Raw genomic sequence first — 21,461 nt, 5'->3', positions numbered from 1 at the left:
TCAGTTGTGCCCATTTTGATGAGCGCCTCTACGGGGGAGACGTGCGCCCGTGCGTGTGCTCAGGTGAACAGATGGGGGTGGGGATGTTGGTATATGACGTCAACGGAGACCCAACGCAAGGTGAAAGCCCGTCACAACAAAGTTGAATAATGACAGTAATCCTTGCTGTCATTTTGTTTTTGTTGCATTTCGATGCCTCCTATTTAGCCTCCACGTTTAGCGCACAAACCTAACGCGCGTTATGCTCACGAGCATTTTCCTTCATTTAGTGCATCTGCGGCTTGTGAAATCCTTGGCTCTCCTGTGTTGTCGGTCACGCGCTCACACGTGCATATACGCACACTCGGAGCTGAGCATCACGAGAGCCAGAAGCAGCGAAAGCGACTTGAGTGGGGGGGGTGAGACGCGTTTTGACTTCGGTTGCTTAGTCACATTTTGCTTTGACCGGAGAGGCGAAGGATGGAGCGGGTGGAAGAGAAACACTGAGCGGGTCCGCGGGAGAAGACAGAGGAAGAAGGCAGGGGGGTACCGACATCCGGAGTAGATGATGCTTATTTGCCGCAGGCCCCGCCATCGTGAAATTGGATACCGACTTGCGACGGATGGGGTGACCGAGCTTGCTGCTCCGCCGGGGAGGTCCCTGCCTTCGGACGTTACCGGGGTGGGAGCTGCCTGTGCCCGGTTCTAAGGAAGGAAGGAGTGGCAAGAGGGAAAATGCAGACGGAGGAGGAGACGGCCACCGCAGAAGAGCCCATTTTGGAGGAAGGGTCAGGACGAGAGCAGGTGAGGAAGGGCATTTTCTAAATTTGCTCTGTCTCCCTTTACGAGTACGCGGTTGTTTGTGCGTGGGTAACGTTAGAAAGAGTCCAGTTAGCGTAAAGTTGCGCATATTTTGCCCAGAACCACCTTGCATTTTAATGTCATTGATGCTCGTTTCCAAACAACCCGTACTTTCTACAGCGTGTCCCACATACCGTGGACCACTCCTGGTCTTTCATTGACCAAAATGTATTTGCTGTTGTTGACGCGAAGAACCAAGGGCACGGAACAGGACCTTGGCTATAATATGACTGATGAGGCTAGGTAAACGGAGAGGGGAGTGAGCTCTTACACTGCCTGTCTAGAAATAAGCCCCCAGCATTGATGTGATGTCTGACAACACTGTATGATGTGTTACTCCTGGGAGAGATGGTCTAGCCCTTTCCCAGTATAGTAGATGTCCATTTAGCAGCTGACACCACTAAAATACACTAGAGGGTGACATCACAGTTTACACACACACACACACACACACACACCCCTTTCAGACAATTACTCATGCCACATGTGCAAGGTGAGAACACAGCCTAATAACTGCCAGCAAAATGCTTATTTATTTTCACCAAACAGTGTTTATACAGGGGTTGATCATTTATAATAGTAGAATAGTCTTCTTAACTACTTAAGACCAACATCTTTAGCAGACATCACTGTCTTTATACACACCTCCCCAACACTACACTCTACTATACCTGCTCTGAAGCACTAGTTATTTTCCTGAACCTTTTAAGTCCTTTGCATATTGTTCAAATGTTCATGTTTACACTTAACAGTATAAAGCCATGAATCGGACTCCCTGTTTAAAAGACAGTACTCCCTGATGCCCCACCACCATACACACACACACACACACACACACACGTCTTTAAAATGTAACCTCTCCTCCAAAGCAGTTCACCACCTCCTCTACTACTGCTCCCAATACGTTGGAAGCAGCATCATTTATTCAAACACATCATCTTTATAATAACACAACACAAGAGAAATAAAGTAAGCAAAGCATGAGCAAAACATTACGTAAGTCAGTTGCCAGGACAAAATAACTAACGATGTTGCCGCACTTGATTCTCACCACCATTCCCAGTCGCACTTAACATGATGACGGTCTATACCCTTAGAGGAAAGGCAGTGTATGCATGTGTTGTATAAGGAACGGGTTATACTGCTAAGGAGGAAATTGCCAAATAGCAGTGGAGTTTACTTAGACTGAGAGAATGGGTTGGTGTCTCACTTATTGAACAGGTGAGACAGAAAGGTACCTGTTCTGCACACCTTCACAACATTTAATGTAAGCTTTAGGCCCGGAACTAACTATTATCTTAAAGAGATGGTATTATGTTCATTTTCAGGTTCAAAATCCTATTTAGGGGTTACATGGTTTAATTTTCAAAAAAACACCATATTTTTTGTCATACTGCACATTGCTGCAGCTCCGCTTCATTTTGGCTATGGAGTGATACATCTTGTCTTTAAATGATCTTTGTTGGGAGTTGCACATGCAGTACCTAGTTAAGGACTACTAGCAAAAAAACGTTAATAGTCAATCAGAAGCAGAGAAGGGCCGGCCAATGAGAAGCCGGTAAACAGGGCTTTGGTTCAGCTGTACATGTTGCCGACCAGCTTGGCAACATAGACTGGAGCAGGAGTTTCAGAGATATGAATTATTAATTTGATACAAATGTATCTTTCATCCATACAGTTATAACGTAACAGTTTTAAGGGAAACGGCTGGACTACAAACAAGCTGTTTTCAAGCAGTTCAGAGCACATTTTTCTGTGGGAGATGGGCACAAAAAAGAATATAACTCAATAAAGGTGAGAAAAAAAGCATAATAGCACCTTTAATAGTCTTTTTTTAATCAGACTATCATAGACATTTTTGATTATTTGATTGATTTCTTTGCCCATTATAATTCCCCTGAGCCGCAAAAAGCAGCAAATCCTCACCTCATCTCACCTGAAAAAAATATGGACCCAGCTGATCACGCGAAGGCATTTCAGTCTGTTAGTTCTCTGTCGAATTAATAGTTGATTAATCAATTAATCGTTTTAGCTCTAATGAGCTTTAAATATCTTACCTCTTACTTTGACTGACTGAGTTTTATATATTAATTGTTCCACTACTACAACATATTTGACTGGCCGAACCAAGAAATGGCATTCAAATGAGAGAATTAAGCATTTGGCAATTACCTAACTACCTAAGCCTGTTAAATGATGCCTTTCACTTAATTCCTAGCTTCTCCCCTCACTTTACCCATGGCTGTAGTGCAGTGCAATGTAATGCAATGAATTCAGTCTTCATCTGTTCTCTCTGCTTCCATTACTGTCTCTCATCTTCCCCTCTTGGTCTCCTTCCTGTTTTAGATTTGCGTGTTGTGGAGTATATAGCATCATCATCCTATCTCTCTCTCCTTGGCTCTTCCTCGTTCAAACATTTGCACACTCATATCTCACTTAACTTTATTCACTCTCTGGCACACATGGGTATGCATGTACACAAGCCCGCAAGCATTAGTACAAATTAAGTCGAGCCGAGTGATTAATATTAAAAAGCGCATCTCTGATTCATACGTATCGCCATGCAATCTAATTCTCACATGACAATGATTCTCACGTGTTTCCATTAGCAGAGAGGCCTGTTGCTGCAAACCAAGTGAAACTGAGTTCCACCACATGACAAACTGTGCACAGGCAGCTTGTGAGAGAGAGCTATGAATGAAATGGTCAAGAACAAACTGCTGATGATGGAAGTGGAAACAAATGAATCCAGCCCTGTTCTGATAATCTTCTCACAATCTTCAGTAGAAGGAAATGGGTTTGGTTTAGGTTTTAAGTTTTCAATGTTCAATGGCATATGTCAATAACAAAAAATGGATGGAGATAGTCAAAAGCATAGACAGTGTTTTGATAGTAATCTTTGCCATGGTTGCAGCACCCCAGGTTAACACAAAATGTATGCAACTGTCTACACTATAAGATTAGAACAAAATTTTATATGTCAGAAATTCCAGCTACAAACAAGATAGAGATCCCTGCTGCTCGGCCACACAAACGTCTACAACAGGAGTCCCGTACGCTGCCTCAACACACCAGACAAAAAGTGCTTTCATAAAGAATCATTGACAGAATGAAATGCAGCGTTGAGTTCATAACAGTTCATAAAAACAGCCTGCCTGCCTTCATGAAGCAAGCCAACAATATGCAGAAACGTTAGGTTCACTAATAGAGAATGTGTTTCCTCAGGTAAATGCAGTTGCTAAACAGGAGCAGGTGATGCGTGACATAGAACATTACAGAACAGGAGACTAAGTCCAAATAATATTTAGAGCGAATAAACATGATCTACAGATTAGTTTACGCCTGTTGTAAATCTCTTTCGCTGCCGACTCAAATACACAAAGCAAAATACTGTCTTTTTAAGTAAATTACTCCTATTACACAAGTTTAAATGGTGCTGATAGTCAGTATAACAGCACTTGGACATTGTAATAAATATATCTCTTTGATTTACAGGTGTTCTGAATTAATTGTTGATTACATTGAAAATAAACTTAATTTCCACCTGCCACTAATGAAAGCGAAGATTGCAGTTGAGCTACAACGTCACATGGATAAGTTTCTGAAAGTAACATTTAATACATTATATTTATTTCACTTATTGGTGACCCACACCTTGTTGGTGGATAATTAGTCTCTATTGAACACACTCTAAAACAAATAATTTGTAACAGGGCAGTAATGTTTGTAACACAGTGAGCATGTGATGACGCATTTTATTACCCAACATCCCTTGTGCTAATGATTTGTTTGTCTATTTTACAGTTACAGCATAGGTAGTAGAAACCTGGCATCCTAATTCACTCTCTCTCACTTGTGTTGAAATGATACATCATTTTTTAACAGCGTACTGCAGGCTTCAACAGCACTTTTTCCTGTCCTCACTTCATTTGCCACCCACATGCTAGGATTGCTAATTATAGCTGCTCCAGTCACACCTAACCAGCTGAATCAGTATGAGCAGAGACACAGTGGGATGCACACGTTTTCTACTAGACACCTTTATAAGGAGGGATCTGAAAAAAATGTCTCTGCCCTGTGCTCTAATGTAATTACCATACCTTTTTGGTTTATTAAATATTGTTTAGGGATGATAAAACACTAAACGTCCTGATATGCTTATGGTAGATGCCATCTCCCTAGCTAAATTTGACCTGTGCACAGACACAAATACAAAGAGCCAGTAACTAAATATGTGGCAGAAATGCACAGTTACAGCACCATATTTCAGCAAATACTACAAGACCAGATTAAAGAACAATGATTGAATTTAGAGACATTTACTGGATGGAGCAAATCCTATTAATGAAAAAGCCCTGTCAGTTGCAGTTTCAGTAGAGGCAGGAAATAACTACAGTACAGTATGCACACGGTCTTCAAAATCCAAGCACAAAGTGTGTGATACATGTCCAAAAAAAAACAAAAAACAGAACAAACAACCTGTGATTCATGTCAGCTATGTGGGCTCTTCTTCAGGCAGCTGTCTCTAGTGACTGTGGATGCTAAGGAGTATATATAGAATATAGAGACAATTTGTCAAAGTATCAGTGTTTTCATCCCAGCAGTATTTTGTTAGATGATTATGTGTTTTATGCAAATGCAGACACTGAATGTAAGTCAGTAATGAAACATTAATAAAGAATTTGTCATGTAAAGACCACGCTGTATCAAGCCTCTTCAAAAGAGCTTGCGAGAAGGGCAGTCCAAACCTTCAGTATGAATAAAATGAAAGCTGACACCCTCCAGACTAGGCAATATAGATTTCTTTTCATAATGATTGCAAGGAGAGCGAGCTTTGCCTTTGATTTGTTACAGCCTGACTCAAGAACTAAGGCTCAACAGAGGCAGCTGAAAAAGCAGAAGGATCATGACAACCAGAAACTACTTATTATGCCAAGAGTGCATCCCCATTGGTCACCAGTTCACTAGCTTGGTTCGCCTGTATTACCTTGTGGACAAACCTTACAGATGCTTTGTAATCAGATCAAAGCTTGACTGGCACACAGATCCAATTTGTTATTGATCGTTATTGGCGCCAGTACTGATCTGGATTGGGTACTGGCCAATGACATGACCAATCCACAGTAAATTCATTTTTTTTATGCTTTTATTATCACGTTTATTCAGTCAGAGTGGGCTGCCAGTTCACGTTTTAGTGCAACATCAATATTTCTGTGAGTTCTACACACAGTGACGTATACAGAAATTTGTGAAAACCAGAGCACTGGAATTGGGTCGGTGTGATGAAGTGGGTTTGATCACCACTTGTCCCATACAGGCCATTACCTTCTAGTTTATACATATATGTTTATGTTTTTTAGTAATTTACCATAGCTTGTGTAAAAGTGCACCACTTACTATCCCGGGTTGTTTTTTGTTTGTATTATGTTACAGTCGACAGCAAAGCATATGGTAAGTTAGAGTAAACACACAGTCATAAGTTAGTTTCAGCTCAATTTTATTAGGTAGATTAGATTAGGTTTCTGGTCGAGGTATCTGGATGAAAAAAGTTGGACCAGTTCATCCCCAAGAATAATAATTACGTGAAAAGGAGGTGTTTACAGGAGCTTTTTCTTACTTCTGAGTTGCTTCTGATCCATAAAAGACTTTCAGTGTCTTGAACAAAACAGCTCAAACTGCTGTTTACTGTAGCGTTTGATTATGCTGTATGTGCATTGTTACTTGACCCTCTATTAGCTTCTAGAGCTCATATCTAGCAAATTCCCATCAATGTACACTACCAGCGTCATTTAGAGTTGACGATGGACAGAGTGCTGATATTTCCGAGTACACTACATCAGATAAACAGTTTACACTGGACATTGCTTTGTGTGGTATCTCCGTAAGCACACTTGTTTATTGTGCACTTCTTCTAAACCAAGCTGACTTAGTTGCAAATGCGTGTAACTAGTCAACCCCCAGTTAATTGTGAAAAAAAGCTTCTCCAGGCTCTGCCTCTCGGCGACAGAACATTTTATCACCGGTGGGAAAGAGAACTGCTAATACTGACAAATACTGATTGGCATAAGTGCACACAGGAATAATTTGACTCCTGTCTTGGGGCTGATTTTCCTCTCACTGGGCACACACCAGCTGCAGAGACTTAATGAAAATGTCAGCTGAGGCCTGTGCTGGGTTTTATTTTTTTATTGCTAGAATATTCTCTTTTTGGCATTTATGAGCAGAAGGTAAGAGGAAAGATGACAGGAGAGAACTGGAGCCAGGAAGAAAAAATGAGATCCACAGGGAGGGATTTTGGCAGTGGAGTTCCCTGGAGAGAGCCGAAGTCTGTCGCCGCTGCCATCTCTTTAGTCTCTCCCCCTTGCCCTCTCTGATTTTCCTTTCCTACTTGCATTCATGAAAAGTTCATGACCGTTTCTCTGTCTCTCTCACGCTCCTCATCTCCTCTCTCTCTCTCACTGCGCTACACTTTTAGCCCAATCAATCCACTTAGAGACAGACTTTGAAAGAGGATGTAACAGAGGAGACGTGGGGGTGAGGACAAAGGCTGGTGCGGGACTTAGCTTGGGATTGAAGCGTAAATGCTTAGGAGGTGGGAGGGAAGATTCGGGGAAGGAGAAAAAAATTACATAAGGGAGGAGGAAGGAAATAGGATGTGGATAGAAAAGGCAGACAGAAAACAAACAAAATGATATTGAATTGCACGGATGACAATTGTATCTAACCTATTTTTGGATCCCTACGTGTGCAGTTGGATCTTTTTGGGGGGCTTTTGCAGAGAGATGGACTGGTGGAGTAGAGGTGCCCTTCACACTGCCTTTCACTACTTCCCCTGGATGTATAGTAGTAAAAAAAAGGGGTGGTGGTGGTGGTGGTGGCATCCTGATGTGCTGACAGGACAAGCAGACTTGGCAGAGAAGAAGAGAGGACACTAGTGTCATCCCGTCTTTTTTTTGTCATCTGCCTCGTTGCTCTTGTGCCTGTCGCATTCTGCACGTGGCAGAGTATTACAACACAGAGAGGGCACATGCAAATATAGACACACTCACACACTTAACACAGGAAACAGTACCGACGTGAGTTTCTGTCTCTCTGCCTGTGTTTCTGTCACGTACATTACACTACATTACATTACACAATTATACACAAGGTTGTTTTTTCTTTTGGCACACCCCATCTATCTCCCCCTCCCTCCCTCATTCACACACAAACTCACACATTGAAGCAGCAATGATACGCTGCCGATGTTGGAATCAGTTAGCTGGAGAACAGTCTAGAAGCATCGTTCTCGTCTAAATTATTCACATACTCTTTGCTGTCTGCATTACAAGACTGAGAACATGCATGCTGGTGTGTATGGATAAAGAGAGAGATGACGAGAGAGAAGAGGGGCACATTAGACCATCTGTGTGTGTGTGTGTGTGTGTGTGTGTGTGTGTGTGTGTGTGTCCGCCTGCACGCGCTTGAATGCACTGTAACATGATGTCTTCCCAGTGCAAGTTAGGCTGTGTCAGAGTGTGCACTTAGAGAGGCATAACCAGTGTGTGTGCCTAATATGCAGCACTTATCCTCTGATGGGTAAGGGGTGGTGTAATGCATTCCTTTGGTCAAGACCTCAGCTTACACACTGGCTCTAAAATACCACACCTGTTTGCTAAACAGGATGAATATGATTGGGGGGGGTTGTCACCAGGTAACACAAATCTGTTACAAACATTTTCTGTCATACTACCATGGCTCATTTTTTCCCATAACTCATTTTCACCCTCATAAATTATGAAACATTAACACTGTGAAGTGTGCTGTATTATTTATTATAATAGTCACTGTCAACATGAGGACTTAGAGGTTTGTCTAAATGACTGACTCGGCTCAGACCAGAATTGTGGCTAATGTTTTATGTTTATCTTTGAAAACAGCTTGCCTTACATGTTACAGCCCTCATGTTAAACTGGTACTTGAATGTGAACTAACCAAGTAACCCAACCAGTATCATTCAGATAGAGGCAAACTGGTCAGCACTCAAAATCACTGTGAAAATGTTCTTTGCCACAGTGACTCTTGCTTGCAATGACAATGCTAATATGCCCTTGTTAAGCAGGTGTAATATTCACAATGTCTTAGATTGGTGTGTTAGCATATTAATATTTGCTAATAGGCACTAAATATAAAGTAAAGTGATGTCATTAATTTTGCAGGTATTTGGTCATAATGCAAAGTACTGGACAAATTGAAGTTTTGACCTATGATGGCGCTAGAGGAAAAGTCATGACAGTTCATTCAATAGTCGTTGAGACAAACCCAAAGGCTAGACAAAAAGTCAGGGATCAACAAAGTAATTTGTCAGTGCAAAGTTATGGTAATCCATCCAGTTGTTACTGAGATACTTCAGTTTGGACCACTACCTATACTTGCCAACCCTCCCGATTTTCCTGGGAAATTCCCGTTTTTCATCGTCCTCTCCCTGTTTCCTCCTGGGGTCACAGTTCTCCCGTCTTTCTCCCGATTTATGACAAATGTTCACAATATTTTTATTGCACAGTTCATATAAGCCCTACAACTCTCTACTGTTTCAACCCAGACAACAATACAGCTACACCAAATCTCGTCTCCTATTCCTGTTGTTTCCTGTCAGCTTCTCTACTCTCTTTGTGTCCCCACAGCAACGGCCAGTCCAACAGTCTCTGGCCTCCTCCCTGTGTCGGGAGTCTCATTGGAAGTGCCTCCTCCTGACCCTCCTCATGTACGGCTGCTTTGCCACGCTCACCTGGTGCGCACTCTGCCGTGTACCCGTTCTCGGCTCCTCCTCCATACCTCTCGGTGCTGACGACGATGCCACCTCGGCAGCCTACTATAATGACATCCTGCACATGGAGAGTCCGTGCTCTAGTGGCTACGTCTACATCCCCCTGGCCTTCCTGGCGATGCTGTACGTGGTTTACTTGGTGGAGTGCTGGCACTGCTTCTCTAAGATGGCAATGTTGGCCCATGCTGAATTCCAGGTATGAGTGAAAAACAGTTTTATAACTACAGTCTACTGCTGCAATAGGAGTCTAGCAATATGTCTATGACCTTGAGCTACACAGCAGAATCACTCACTGAAACTTGTTCAGAATGGTAGTGTCAGCAAAATGTCTTAGACAAAATAAGATAAGTAAATACAATTATGCTGTAGTAAATGTCTGCACAGACAGTAGCATCCCAAACAGGCATGCAGTTTAGTCAGAAAACTTTCACAAGGAGAGAACACTGTTTTACTCTCAATTTCCTGCTTGAGTGTAGGGAAGAATAATACATGCCCACTCATATGGAAATGAGCTTACCTGGGGCTATCAGTCTATCTTTTGTCTGTTCTGGTCTGCTCTCTCTATAATCTGGAAAATAAATTTTTACGTTAGTCCAGACTATCAAGGGAACACACATCCTATGATTAAGTGTAGCTCTAAATAGAGAATACAAAAAAACAAATCATAACACCATGAACAAACCTTGACAGGGCCTGGCTTGCACCAGATTGCACACACTTAACTATGCTGTTTGCAAACAATAACAACATAATAGTTTTTTTCTCCCTGTCCCGGCTCAGGCAATATTGCATCTTTATATTCAGATTGTTCATCCTCATTTTTAACAGGTTTGTTTGGAAAGACAGTTTTACAAAAGTGGCTACAGACTATGTGTTTTTCAAACACATGCCTTATTTTCCAGGACTATTGTGCCAATATGAGGGCTCGCTGCGCTGTATGAAAGGTACGGAGCCAGAAAGGGGGGGCACGATTTAATCCGCCTCTGAGCTGGGAACGTTGGTAGTAACAGAGCCGGAACGATGTCTGTGTGAAAAGCCACAGCCGGTATGCTGGAACAGGTGCGGCGTTTTAACGCTGTTGTGTTACACCTCTCTGTCTTTTTATTTTTTTTTTCACCATCTAACCAGGAAAGCCGGATCGCTATGTGAAAGCACACATGGTTGTGGGATTATGCTGCAAACTTTTGCTCAGTATGAATGAGCAAATGCGGCATATTGGTGTGCATTCTTTCCACATTTATTGCGGGATCTCTGTATAAGAGCGTCAGGAAAGTCACATGTAAATGTGACAATAAATCATTGATTTGATGAAACCTTCATTCCTTGACGCAGGAAGTGTATGAGCGTGTGCAGAGACTTCAGCAGGCCACACCCTGCATTTGGTGGAAGGCCATCAGCTATCACTACGTGAGGAGGACCAGACAGGTGACAAGATACCGCAACGGAGATGCATATACGACCACACAGGTGAGGGATAACTCTTCTTAGCACACATACTAACACTTCACTTCACATTCACTTGTTTCTTTTTATATTGTTAACAGCAACACTTAAACACTTAAGTTGTAATTTTATAAACTTTTAAAATAACTGCTATGCAAATCTTAATTTCTCCTATAGTGAAATATTGCGGGGCTGTGTGCTAACAGCTGTGTGCAGTAAGAAAAATATTCTACTTAGTAACCATGCTTTATTGATGCTGAACACATATATGAAGGTTAAAATGTCTTCCCAATAACTTGATTCTTCCTTTCTCAAACTTTCCTTATGTTCTCCTTCCTCCTCTCCCGTTTCCCTTACATTAAACTCCTCCATCTATGGCCTGGTCCTTCCTTCCTCAGGTCTACCATGAGAGGGTGAACACTCACGCCTCTAGTTCAGAGTTTGACTACGCCCGCTATGGTGTCAAAGACGTATCAAAGGAGCTGCTGGACCTGCAACTGCACCCTGCTGTTCGCCTCCGTTTCACCAAGTGTTTCAGGTCAGACACCCACCACTAACCACAGCTGGTCAAAAGATATGGTGGGGAAGTTATTTTGGGTAGTAAACAAGCTATTAAATATTGTTTTTGCTCTTTAGCTTCTCCAGTGCACGTGCTGAAGCTGCCTACCTCACCCAGGTAAGTGGTAAAAAACAACATATTTAATATTATAGTTAATTCAGTGCTATTATTACAGGGACTACAACAAATTATGACAATGATAATGATGGCAGATTTACCACTCAAATTTATAAGTAATTAGTATATTAACAATCGGCCCTTCAATTTCAGACAGATCTTATTTCTGGTGATTTTTTTGATCATTGAAAATGGCAGTTGTCACTGGCAGATTGAACTGTAGCTAGCTAATTCAATTTACTTTAGCTCCATGGGTTTGTCCCAGCCAGCTAGTTTTATGTATGTTTTATGTTTATATACTTTAAAAGTGATTGCAGGCAAATAGTTCGCCTCCGAAGCAGAGATATGCTTCTTGGCCTTTGAAGTAACACTGTCTTACATAACTAATGCATTCTATTCTCTTTCTGTCATGCCAAGCGAGCACGCTTCTTCGGGGAGAACGAGGGGCTTGACGACTACATGGAGGCCAGGGAGGGAATGCACCTAAAGAACGTGGATTTCCGCGAACACATCTTGGCATTCCCAGATCCTGCTCACCAGCCATGGTTTTCCAGGCATAGGGTTTTCTGGCTGGCTTCTGCTTTCCTCCTGTCATGGCCGCTGCGGGTTGTGTCAGAATATCGCACAGCATATGTCCACTACCATGTGGAGAAGCTGTTCGGGGAGGAAGAGGATAGTGGCGGAGGAGGTGGTGGAGGGGGAAGAGGGGATGGGGTTGAAGGAGGGACTGAGAATGGAATCCACCCAGGAGGGATCGGGATTGGAATTGGGCTGAATGGGACTAGTTACAGAGCCATCTCTCGAGTCAATACGGTGGACATGACAGAACTGGAGTGGCACATCCGCTGTAACCAACAGATGGTCCCGAGCTACTCTGAAGCTCTCCTTATGGACATGGACTCAAATGGGGGGACAAATCCTACCGCCTCTACACCCATCTCTGGGCCTCCATCCACCACCCCCAGCCAGGGGACCAACCCACTTCCTCTAGCTCTGCCGGTGGTGTTCAACTCGGCTTACCTCCTCCAGAGCTGCCCCCGGTGCCGGAGGACCACGTCGAGTTCCAGTCTTCCCTCCAGGTTAAGGGCCCCGATGGGAACCACAGCCCTCCTGAACGCTACCGTGGCAGGAATCAGAGCAGCAGGGCAGGGTGGTGGGGGTATAGGAGGAAGGTTGGTGCTCAGTCGGAGCGGATTCTCTCTTGGGAGACTTGGAGGAGGGCGCCAGAACAGTCTGTTTCATTCAAGAAGTATGGGAGGAGGGCTTGGAGGAAGTAGGGAAGATGGAGGAGGAGCTGGGGGAGGGGGGGGGAGCGGTGGTAGTGGAGGAGGAGGCGGAGGATTCCTTGGCTTGGGTTCAAGACAGGACAACGAGGAGACCAGAGGAGTGCTAGAAGGAGAAGGGGATGATGACGAGGAAGAGGATCAGCTGCAGGAGGAGGAGGTCAGGAGAAGGGAAGACAGGGGACACGGAGGCAGAGAGAGGGATGAAGAAGCAGAGCAAGACAGCGGAGGGGGAGGCGAGGGCAGGGAGGCTGATGGGGGAGGGAGGGAACGTCCTCCATCGTACCAGGATGCATTCTTCTTTCCTGTCCTCATTATACACGGAGAGGAAAGCTGCCATGCCGGAGACGACATGTGACGATAAAAAAAAATAAACACATGAAAAGCAAGACAGTATGGGCAGAGGCCGAGGGAGATGAAAGAACACACCGAACAGAAAGAAAAGAGTGGATCAGAGAAGAACTGGATGAGGACATGCTAGACCTGAAGAATGAATGAAATGAGAACAGAATGAGGTTGAAGTTGGTTGATGGCATCACCAACTGCAGAGAAAGAGACGAAAGGATTCAGTCAGAACAAAGTGTGAGAGGTAAGAGCAGCTGTGTGAGAGACAGAATTACCAAGGAAATGGGGAGAGGGGGCGGACAGATGGAGTGCATACTGTAAAAAGGCCGGCTGGTTCAGAAAGAGATGAGAGCTGATAGGGAGTGCTTCAGCAAGATAACATGGAGTCTGAGAATATGAGTGGAGGCAAGAAAATCCTTGCAATCGTAGACTTTGCTACACAAAGATTGTGAGATACTTGGGAAGAATGGAAAGACTGAAAACCTAGGAATGTCTATTTCCAGATATATCTATGCAAGAACAGAAGTGGGAGGACTAACACGTCTAAAGTAAGAGCAGTGGAGAGACTCCAAACAAGCTGAGTGGTGGTGGAGTTTTTTTCTCCCCAAAAGAAACAGAAGTGGAGGAATTGCAAAAGGGTATTTTGAAGGCTTGAAGCTTTGGTTTTGAAAAAATCAAATCATAGAGGTGGACTAAATGTAGGACTCATTTAAAGAATGAAATGCAGAAAGGGGAAAGAATCCCTAAATATTTCATTTGAGAGAGGAAACGGATGAGAACACAAAGGATTACAAAATACAGAGTAGAGAAGCAGAGAGAAAGAAACAATGACATGCAAAAAACATGCAAGACAGAAGAAGAGAAAATACAGTTGAGTATTGGTATTGGAACAACAGACAAAGAGAAGAAGCTGAAAATAAAATGGACACAGTACTGACAGAGAATTCATGCAGATTCTTTAAAGACAAAACCCAATCATAAAAAAGATCAACTCAAGAGGAGGAGAAAAAAAGACCGGACAAAACACCCTCTGAGCAGCAATCCTGACCTTGAGTCTAGTCAGGAAATCAAAATAACATTCAAGTAGTTCCCCAAGGAAGAAGCAGGTCCCCATGACAAATGAGGTCTTCCTCAGGTCTTTACTATAGAATGTTACACAGCATGTGGCTAGCAACCAAAACACTTCAATAATAATAAAAAATAAAAGAGGAGAACCAGTGATTTTCTCGCTCTCTCGTCATGCCATCTTACTCCTCACTTCACCATTAGCTTCCCCCACCACTCTGCAGCCATTACTGATATGGAGCTGATAGAAAAAAACACCATAAAACGAGGGAGTGATTGCTTCCTCTACTCAGCTCTACCCCGCTCCTCTTTTGTCATGCTCCTATCTGCTCTCCTCCCTCCCTTTTGTCACCTCTTCCGTACTCCTCCATCCTTCCTCACCCCTCTTTGCAGCGCAGAGGTGTAATTCTGAGCAACACATTATTGTTTTTTATAAACATGACCAGTTATGTTGCAATGTCTTTTTTTTTTTTTTTTTTTTTTTTTAATGCAATTAGCACATTTCATTCTAAGTGAAGTGAGTTGTACCAAAATAGATTCACTGCATCCATCATTAACTTCCCCTCCTCTTTTCCTCTGCCATTCTCTCACTTCCGCTCCTCCCTTTCGTCTTTTTAAAGTGCTGGTTATGTGATACATCCCTCTCTGCTCCTGGAAATGCTGAGATCAGATTTCATCTCAGCTCACTCCACATATCTCCTCTAGGCAGAGGATTTCACCTCTAGGATCTGATTTTAATAACCAGATATTTCCCACTTATTTGACATTTTTTATTACCTTTCACTATTTTGTGTCTGTTTTCAAAGAAACAGAAAGAGATTTGAACAAATTGAATTTATCCAATGTGAGGAGAAAAAGATATAGCCAAATTGGCCTTGATATACGCAAGTAAAATGGCTAATGTCCACCAGTTATGCCTGTGTAGATGTGCTCTAGTGTTAAACATTTGTACCCAAAGATAGGCTTGTGCAATATGAAGAAAAAATACAATAACCAGAGAACCTTTCTCCAATATCAATATCCTATATATCACAATACTATATGTGTTAAAGCATGGAAAATCACCTCTTTATCTCATTTATGTCCATAATATTGGACTGCATGGGAAGTAAAACTTGAGCTATCAAGCTCAGCTGGCGTTCTCATAACCAAACAATTGCTGATGAGAATTTGCACTATTTAAAATAAAACCAACAATATGATCACAATGATCAATAATGCCCAGCCCTATGGTAGAATAAGTGGCCAGATTGTGCCATGCTGCTACCTCCTCCTCTTGAATCCCCCTGCAAATAAGTAACAAAGCTCCCTGAAACATCGCCTCACTAAAAAAATGTGTAAAAGATAGCTGGCATAGAGATGCATGTAACCTAATAACAGCTAGGGTGCAAGAGCTACTAATAACTATGTAGCAAATATGTCTGCCATTGCCAAAAAGCAGAGATCCATGATCAATCAACACAAATTTAGATATTTTAGAAACATGTAGACAAGAGCACGGACAAGAATCCACAGGGGTGAAACTCTGTGACTCTGTGTCCTACTTCCTGAGTTAGTATGGTTTCATGGAAAATCAGTCCAGGGAGAGGCAATGGGCACAGACAACACGACCATCAGTGCTTTGATGCATTATATTTTTTACAAAGCACACTAAACCTGCTACAGTAGCAAGAAGCAGTTAGAGTAGTTAGATGAATATGTCTTAACCTTCCCTGCATAGCGCCCTTCAAAGGTCACTTCAGCCACTTTGTGATGTTGGAAGGGTCTCCCTCGTTCTCGATCTGCTTACTTAGGACATGATACTGCAAAGCACACTGTAAGAGTGAGGGAAATGTCTTACATGAGGAGTTTCCTGAAAATGGAGCAAAACACGATGCTTGACGCAATCTCGATAGAACTGATGGACATGTTAATGAACATACGCAAAGGCACACAAATATGGATATGGTGACAACAACCAGCCAACCTGGACTCAGCAGAGACAGCAGGGAATGTTATTTCAATGAAACTTTCCGGAAGGATAAAGTAGAGCATGAGTGCTGACCTGGTTTGGTGTACGGGACACACACACACACACACACTTGCTCTGACACACATTCACACACTGATTCTGGCTCACGGATCTTCTGTTGCTCTGGGGGACATCAAGCTGAACTGGGCACAAGGAAACTAATGCACAAAGTAATTAATGGAAGAAAGCTGACAGGGAAAGTAAACAGCAACAGGGACATACGTATGTCTCTGTATGAGTGGAGAACTGGAAAATGAAAAAGACTTGCCTAAACAGCCGCTGGAAGAAAGAAGAGATTAAAAGACAATTATTTTTACAGCTATTTATCATTATCTGAGTCACTTGACTTGTGGATCAAATTGTCTCCATTAATGTCCATCAACAAAAAGAAGTACTATAAAGCACTGACTCCACCACCTGTGTTCATTTTATTTAATTGCAAGATGTTGCGTTCACTAATTTCCCAATCACTCAATTTTTGTTTAGTTGTAATAACAAGGCTTGGACGGTTCTGTCCAGTATGAGGTTTTGATCATATAGCCTGTTAGCCACTTCAATTTGAAATCACAAGAGGTGAGCTTCAATTTACAATCTGATTACTTTTACCTTGCTATCTCTAAGACTTTGCCCCCAAATGTGACAAAACAAGTAAACACAATTCAGTCTGTAATTTGCTACTTTTATATCATCTGCATACTTGAGTAGACATTATTTCAGGTTGTTTAAGTGATGTCTAAAATTCAAATGCCTTTGTAAGCTATAGAAATGTCTCATGTCTTAACTGAATTATTTGTTTTATTTTTTATTTTTGTAAAACAGGCAGTGGTCTTGGCTTCTCAATGAACTTTGGTCGGTGAGCCTCTAGTTCAAGTCTAACTTTGTTTATTTATTGTTTTTAAACAGGTGTTTTTCACTCATGTGTTGTGACTGGATATTTATATGGTGTTTTATTATCTCAAGAGTGTGTCAACCATGTGTCCTCAGCCGCTTCAGGTGTGCCAAGAGAACTTTGTGCCCATGATGTCTTACACAAACACACACACACTCATGTGCGCTTGCATGTTTAGTCACAGCAGTAAAGCAGCCATTATAACAGCTTATTTTAGACTAAAGTGACATTAATCCAGTACCTGTAATAGCCCCACACATGCAGAGTCTTAACAGAAACATGCACACACTGAAAGCATGAAACTGTCCTGCTATGTTGCCTTTTGTGCCCGACGTTGCCAACTTTTTTTGCTCAGGATTTCAGTTAATGCTGCACATGCACATAGACGTTAGTAGCTGGTACAGGCGGCTGCACCAAGTCCACGCAATGTGCAATCTGTGCTGGTGGACTGTGCTATACCACCAAACAATTACATGAGGTGACAAAAGGGTGGATTTACTCAGGAGCAAAAATAAAAGATACCCATCAAGTGATCTTTATCTGCAATTTTAGTTTGTTGTTGATGTTTTTGTTATTTATTTTGTACATTGAGTGAATGGCTGAGGTGCAGCTCATGTGTAAATCCACCCAGAATGTGGCTAATATGTTGCAGTATGTTTGGTTTAACCTGGCAAGCTGGGTTGTGGTCCACTAGGTGGCAGCAAAGCCTTACATATTGTGACAACACAGCGCTGTGTGGTACCACATTTAGAGGATGAACCAACAGTGAGTCAAGACAGGGTAGAAAACAGCTGCTGTCCTGCTCTCTGTTGGTTGATACTTAAACATGTTGCACATCTGCACACACCCCGGGCAGTGATGTCAAACCAGCTGATAAAAAGCACCTGCTATGACATTGCTGGTAGAGGCCTGGGCAGAGGTGCAACAAACCTGAAAGCTTAAAACTGCAGAGGGCAGTGCTGGCCTATGTGATTGTGCATTTATCTTCTAAGGGTCCGCTGATTTTGTTATTTTCCTTCAACTGTGAAAGTGTTGCGAAGAAATGTTGCCCATATCCCTGCTTTGTGGCTGGACTTACATGTGTTGCTAAGCAGCTTTCTGAACTTATAACCACAAGCAATGGGTGCTTCAGTCCTTAAAATGACGGCACTGTTAGATAAAGGCAATTAGCAATTTGTGACTGAGCCTCCATTTCCACTGCGTAACTCATTGTCTGGCTGTGTTGCTCTATATGACACAAAGATACAAATAAAATGAGAAGTCAGGGGGTTTGCTTTGTGATCAACATTTTGAAAAGACCATTCTAAAATACACTTTCTTATGCTCAAAGTTAACGTGAGCACAAACTTCTGCTCTTTTCCACCTTTTTAGCATCATCATCACTGTCTTATAAACTGCTCTAGCAATTATGACCAATGTATTGGTGTCAATACTGTTACTGTTTCTCTTGTGGTCATGGGACGGGAGAGTCATACCAAGTTTGTCAAACTGTAAAAAAAAAAAAAAAAAAAAAAAAAAAAGGTTTTAGAGTTGGTTTGACCTGACATCACATGAATTCCAGCTGCATTTTCAGTTTTAGTTTTCAGAAACACTTGGTTAGACTAATGTGGATGCTACAAACTATCAGGTAACAAATATAAATCTGTGATCATTGACTGTTATTGTACCATTATTAACATTAGACTATCCAAATGAAGTCAAATTGCTATTTCCATAGGCCATCTTAATTAAGTAAAAACTGACCGATAAACAGAAACCATGGTATTCTTTTGACCTCTGACCTCAGACACTTTAGCGTGACTCTACATGCATTTTAAAGACTAAACTAACAGCAGCTTGGATTACTGTCTGTTATTATCCAAAGGCACTTTTTTGCTGCACTTTTAAAAATGAATAATTGCAGTTTTCCATTGTGCAAAAACTATTTTGTACCTGTACTGAGCCTTGTATATGCGTGATACAGTGTCACCACCCTTTTTGTTTTTGCACTGGAATAATGAGCAGCTGCGTGTTGTCGCATATCCTCGATGCAATAACACGTCACCACCTTTAGGCGGTGGTCTCTTGTCCTGAATTGGACACACAAAAAACAAAAAAACAATAGCATTTTCTGATCAGGGTCAGATTATAGTTGGGGTCAATTTTAAGAAATGTGGTCATGATCAGGTTTAGAGATGCAGTAGCTGATCAAGTAGCACCTTGCTTAAATATGTTCAGTGTCACCTGATTGTTTGTTGAGTATCATCATTGGACTGTAATGCTATAAAAAGCTGTATACATGTAAACCTGTGACTTAGCTGGTCAATGCAGTGAGAGCCCCTGCACTCTTGGCTCCAGCCTCAGACGATGATGATGATCACGTCACATGGCATTTCAGGATACTCGTGTCTTGCAAAATATTTAATGCGCTGGATTACCTGTGAGCTGTCGAACAAATGAATTGTTAACCACAATGTAGTTGTTATGTACATGCAGCCTCTATGGAGTTTAAACAATAATGTCACATACGACGCATTATTGTCTTACACCGTGATTTGTAAAGCCAGGAATGGGCTTTCTGTTCAAGCACCGTCGAGCAAAATGTCCTCAGTATTTAAGCTAATTAATATGTAACTGATAATGAGATTGCCAATATCACACCAGATTATATAGCTGTTGTCACTGGCCTGTTTAAGATAATGTAATTATTTCATTTGAGTGGAGGTAATGGAGCTGGTGGCAATAACACTGTTAAGTGATGCGGTCCTGGCGATGATGATGACAATTAATTATGGAAGATACAAATAAAGTCAATCTGCTTGGTATACCAGGGTTTGGTCTTATGGGATTTTTAACTCAATGATATCTTTACAATTTAAAAGATTATTATGAATATATTATAGAATTTTTACAATAAATGTTCTCTTTTTGTTTATTTGACCCCTCCAGCTCTTAATCTTTTGTTAACTGTTTCATTTGTGACATATTTGTTACTTGCTGAAGCACAACTCCTTTAGTGAGCTTTTTCTCTGGATTAAAATAATGCAAGCATACAGTTAGAAACATTGCAGATTTAAAGATTATTGACTATATTTGGTGTATTTGCCGTATCGGGGAATGATTTTACACATCAGATCATTTACTTGTCAAGCAGAGCAATACTTGGTTATAGAATGTCTTTTTTGGCTCTGGAGGGATCGCTCCAAAGATTGAAAAAATTACCCCTGGGATGTTTCCCCAGCATTTACTAGGCAGGCTTATTTAACAATTTCATTTTTGTGTGCATGCAAAATAAAGTGAAATTGGTATGTGATTATACCTAAATTACATTAGATTTATTTAGATGAAGCATTTATCTAAAGCAGCTCTCAATAAGTGCATTATGTGGATACAATACAAAAAGTTGCAAGAATCATTTTAAGAACATTAACTTCATTAAATATGCTGAGCTGCTTCAAGTGCTACATTTAGATACACTAAGAGATAGAGAAGGTTTTTTTTATGGGCAGAGGTGCAGTCTGAACAGAGTTTCTGCTGTCCTCGATGTAAGGTTGACATTTTTTTGGCGGGGTGGGAAACGGTATCAGCAAGCACTAGTTCACTCAGAATCATTTTGATCCTGTATAATATTGCTATCATATCCATGTGGGGACTAAGAACATATCTGGTAGAGTTCAGTAACTTACAGCGAGCGTGACTTTAAAACAGTGATTTATATTTCTCTGTTGAATTCACAACTTGTGATTTAGCCAACATTAACGTCTTTGTTAACGATACTAGTGTAGTATCTGTATCTGAACTATCTGGTGCATTGATGTTGACCATTGTTAAAATCTCTCTCACAAGTCCCACAACTTACAATACTAAAACACAAAGAACGATACTAAATCACTGGGGTACCCCTTTAAGAAAAACAATTTTCTGTTGTTAAGTTTTATTAGGCAGCACAAAATAAGGTGAGGGTAACAACGTCTCCAGCAGTGTGCCCTTGTGTTGTTAATTTTCTGTATCTCATATATTGTCATGCATCAATCTTAGATTGGCCTACTGCACATACAATATTCATAAAGGTTATTACTATTTCTGTGCCCACACTGAGTATGACAGGTTTCAATATACATAAT

At 41.6% G+C, this 21,461-nt stretch overlaps 1 protein-coding gene across 1 annotated transcript; it reads left to right on the top strand.

Annotated features, from left to right (window-relative positions):
• Positions 1 to 26: 26 nt before the first annotated feature.
• Positions 27 to 20,162, top strand: LOC119913280 (transmembrane protein 151A). Its single transcript, XM_038732677.1, has 6 exons — positions 27 to 783; positions 9,504 to 9,842; positions 10,979 to 11,113; positions 11,488 to 11,627; positions 11,726 to 11,765; positions 12,183 to 20,162. The coding sequence occupies exons 1-6, from the start codon at positions 715 to 717 to the stop codon at positions 13,404 to 13,406; spliced, it is 1,947 nt and encodes a 648-aa protein (XP_038588605.1). The 5' UTR covers positions 27 to 714; the 3' UTR covers positions 13,407 to 20,162.
• The last annotated feature ends 1,299 nt before the right edge of the window (positions 20,163 to 21,461 follow it).

Source organism: Micropterus salmoides, unplaced genomic scaffold (assembly GCF_014851395.1).
Source record: "Micropterus salmoides isolate LMB-PRFRI ecotype aquatic unplaced genomic scaffold, ASM1485139v1 Ms_hic_scaffold_2, whole genome shotgun sequence".
Classification (NCBI taxonomy): Eukaryota; Metazoa; Chordata; class Actinopteri; order Centrarchiformes; family Centrarchidae; genus Micropterus; species Micropterus salmoides.
The sequence above is the reverse complement of the archived record's forward strand: the minus strand, read 5'-3'. Positions and strand labels throughout refer to the sequence as shown.

Excerpts from the sequence above, each read along its gene's own strand:
- LOC119913280 (XM_038732677.1), top strand. The coding sequence starts at position 715 with ATGCAGACGGAGGAGGAGACGGCCACCGCAGAAGAGCCCATTTTGGAG. Across the intron at positions 9,843-10,978 it reads TGGCCCATGCTGAATTCCAG|GAAGTGTATGAGCGTGTGCA; the intron begins GTATGAGTGAAA and ends TCCTTGACGCAG. Across the intron at positions 11,628-11,725 it reads CGTTTCACCAAGTGTTTCAG|CTTCTCCAGTGCACGTGCTG; the intron begins GTCAGACACCCA and ends TTTGCTCTTTAG.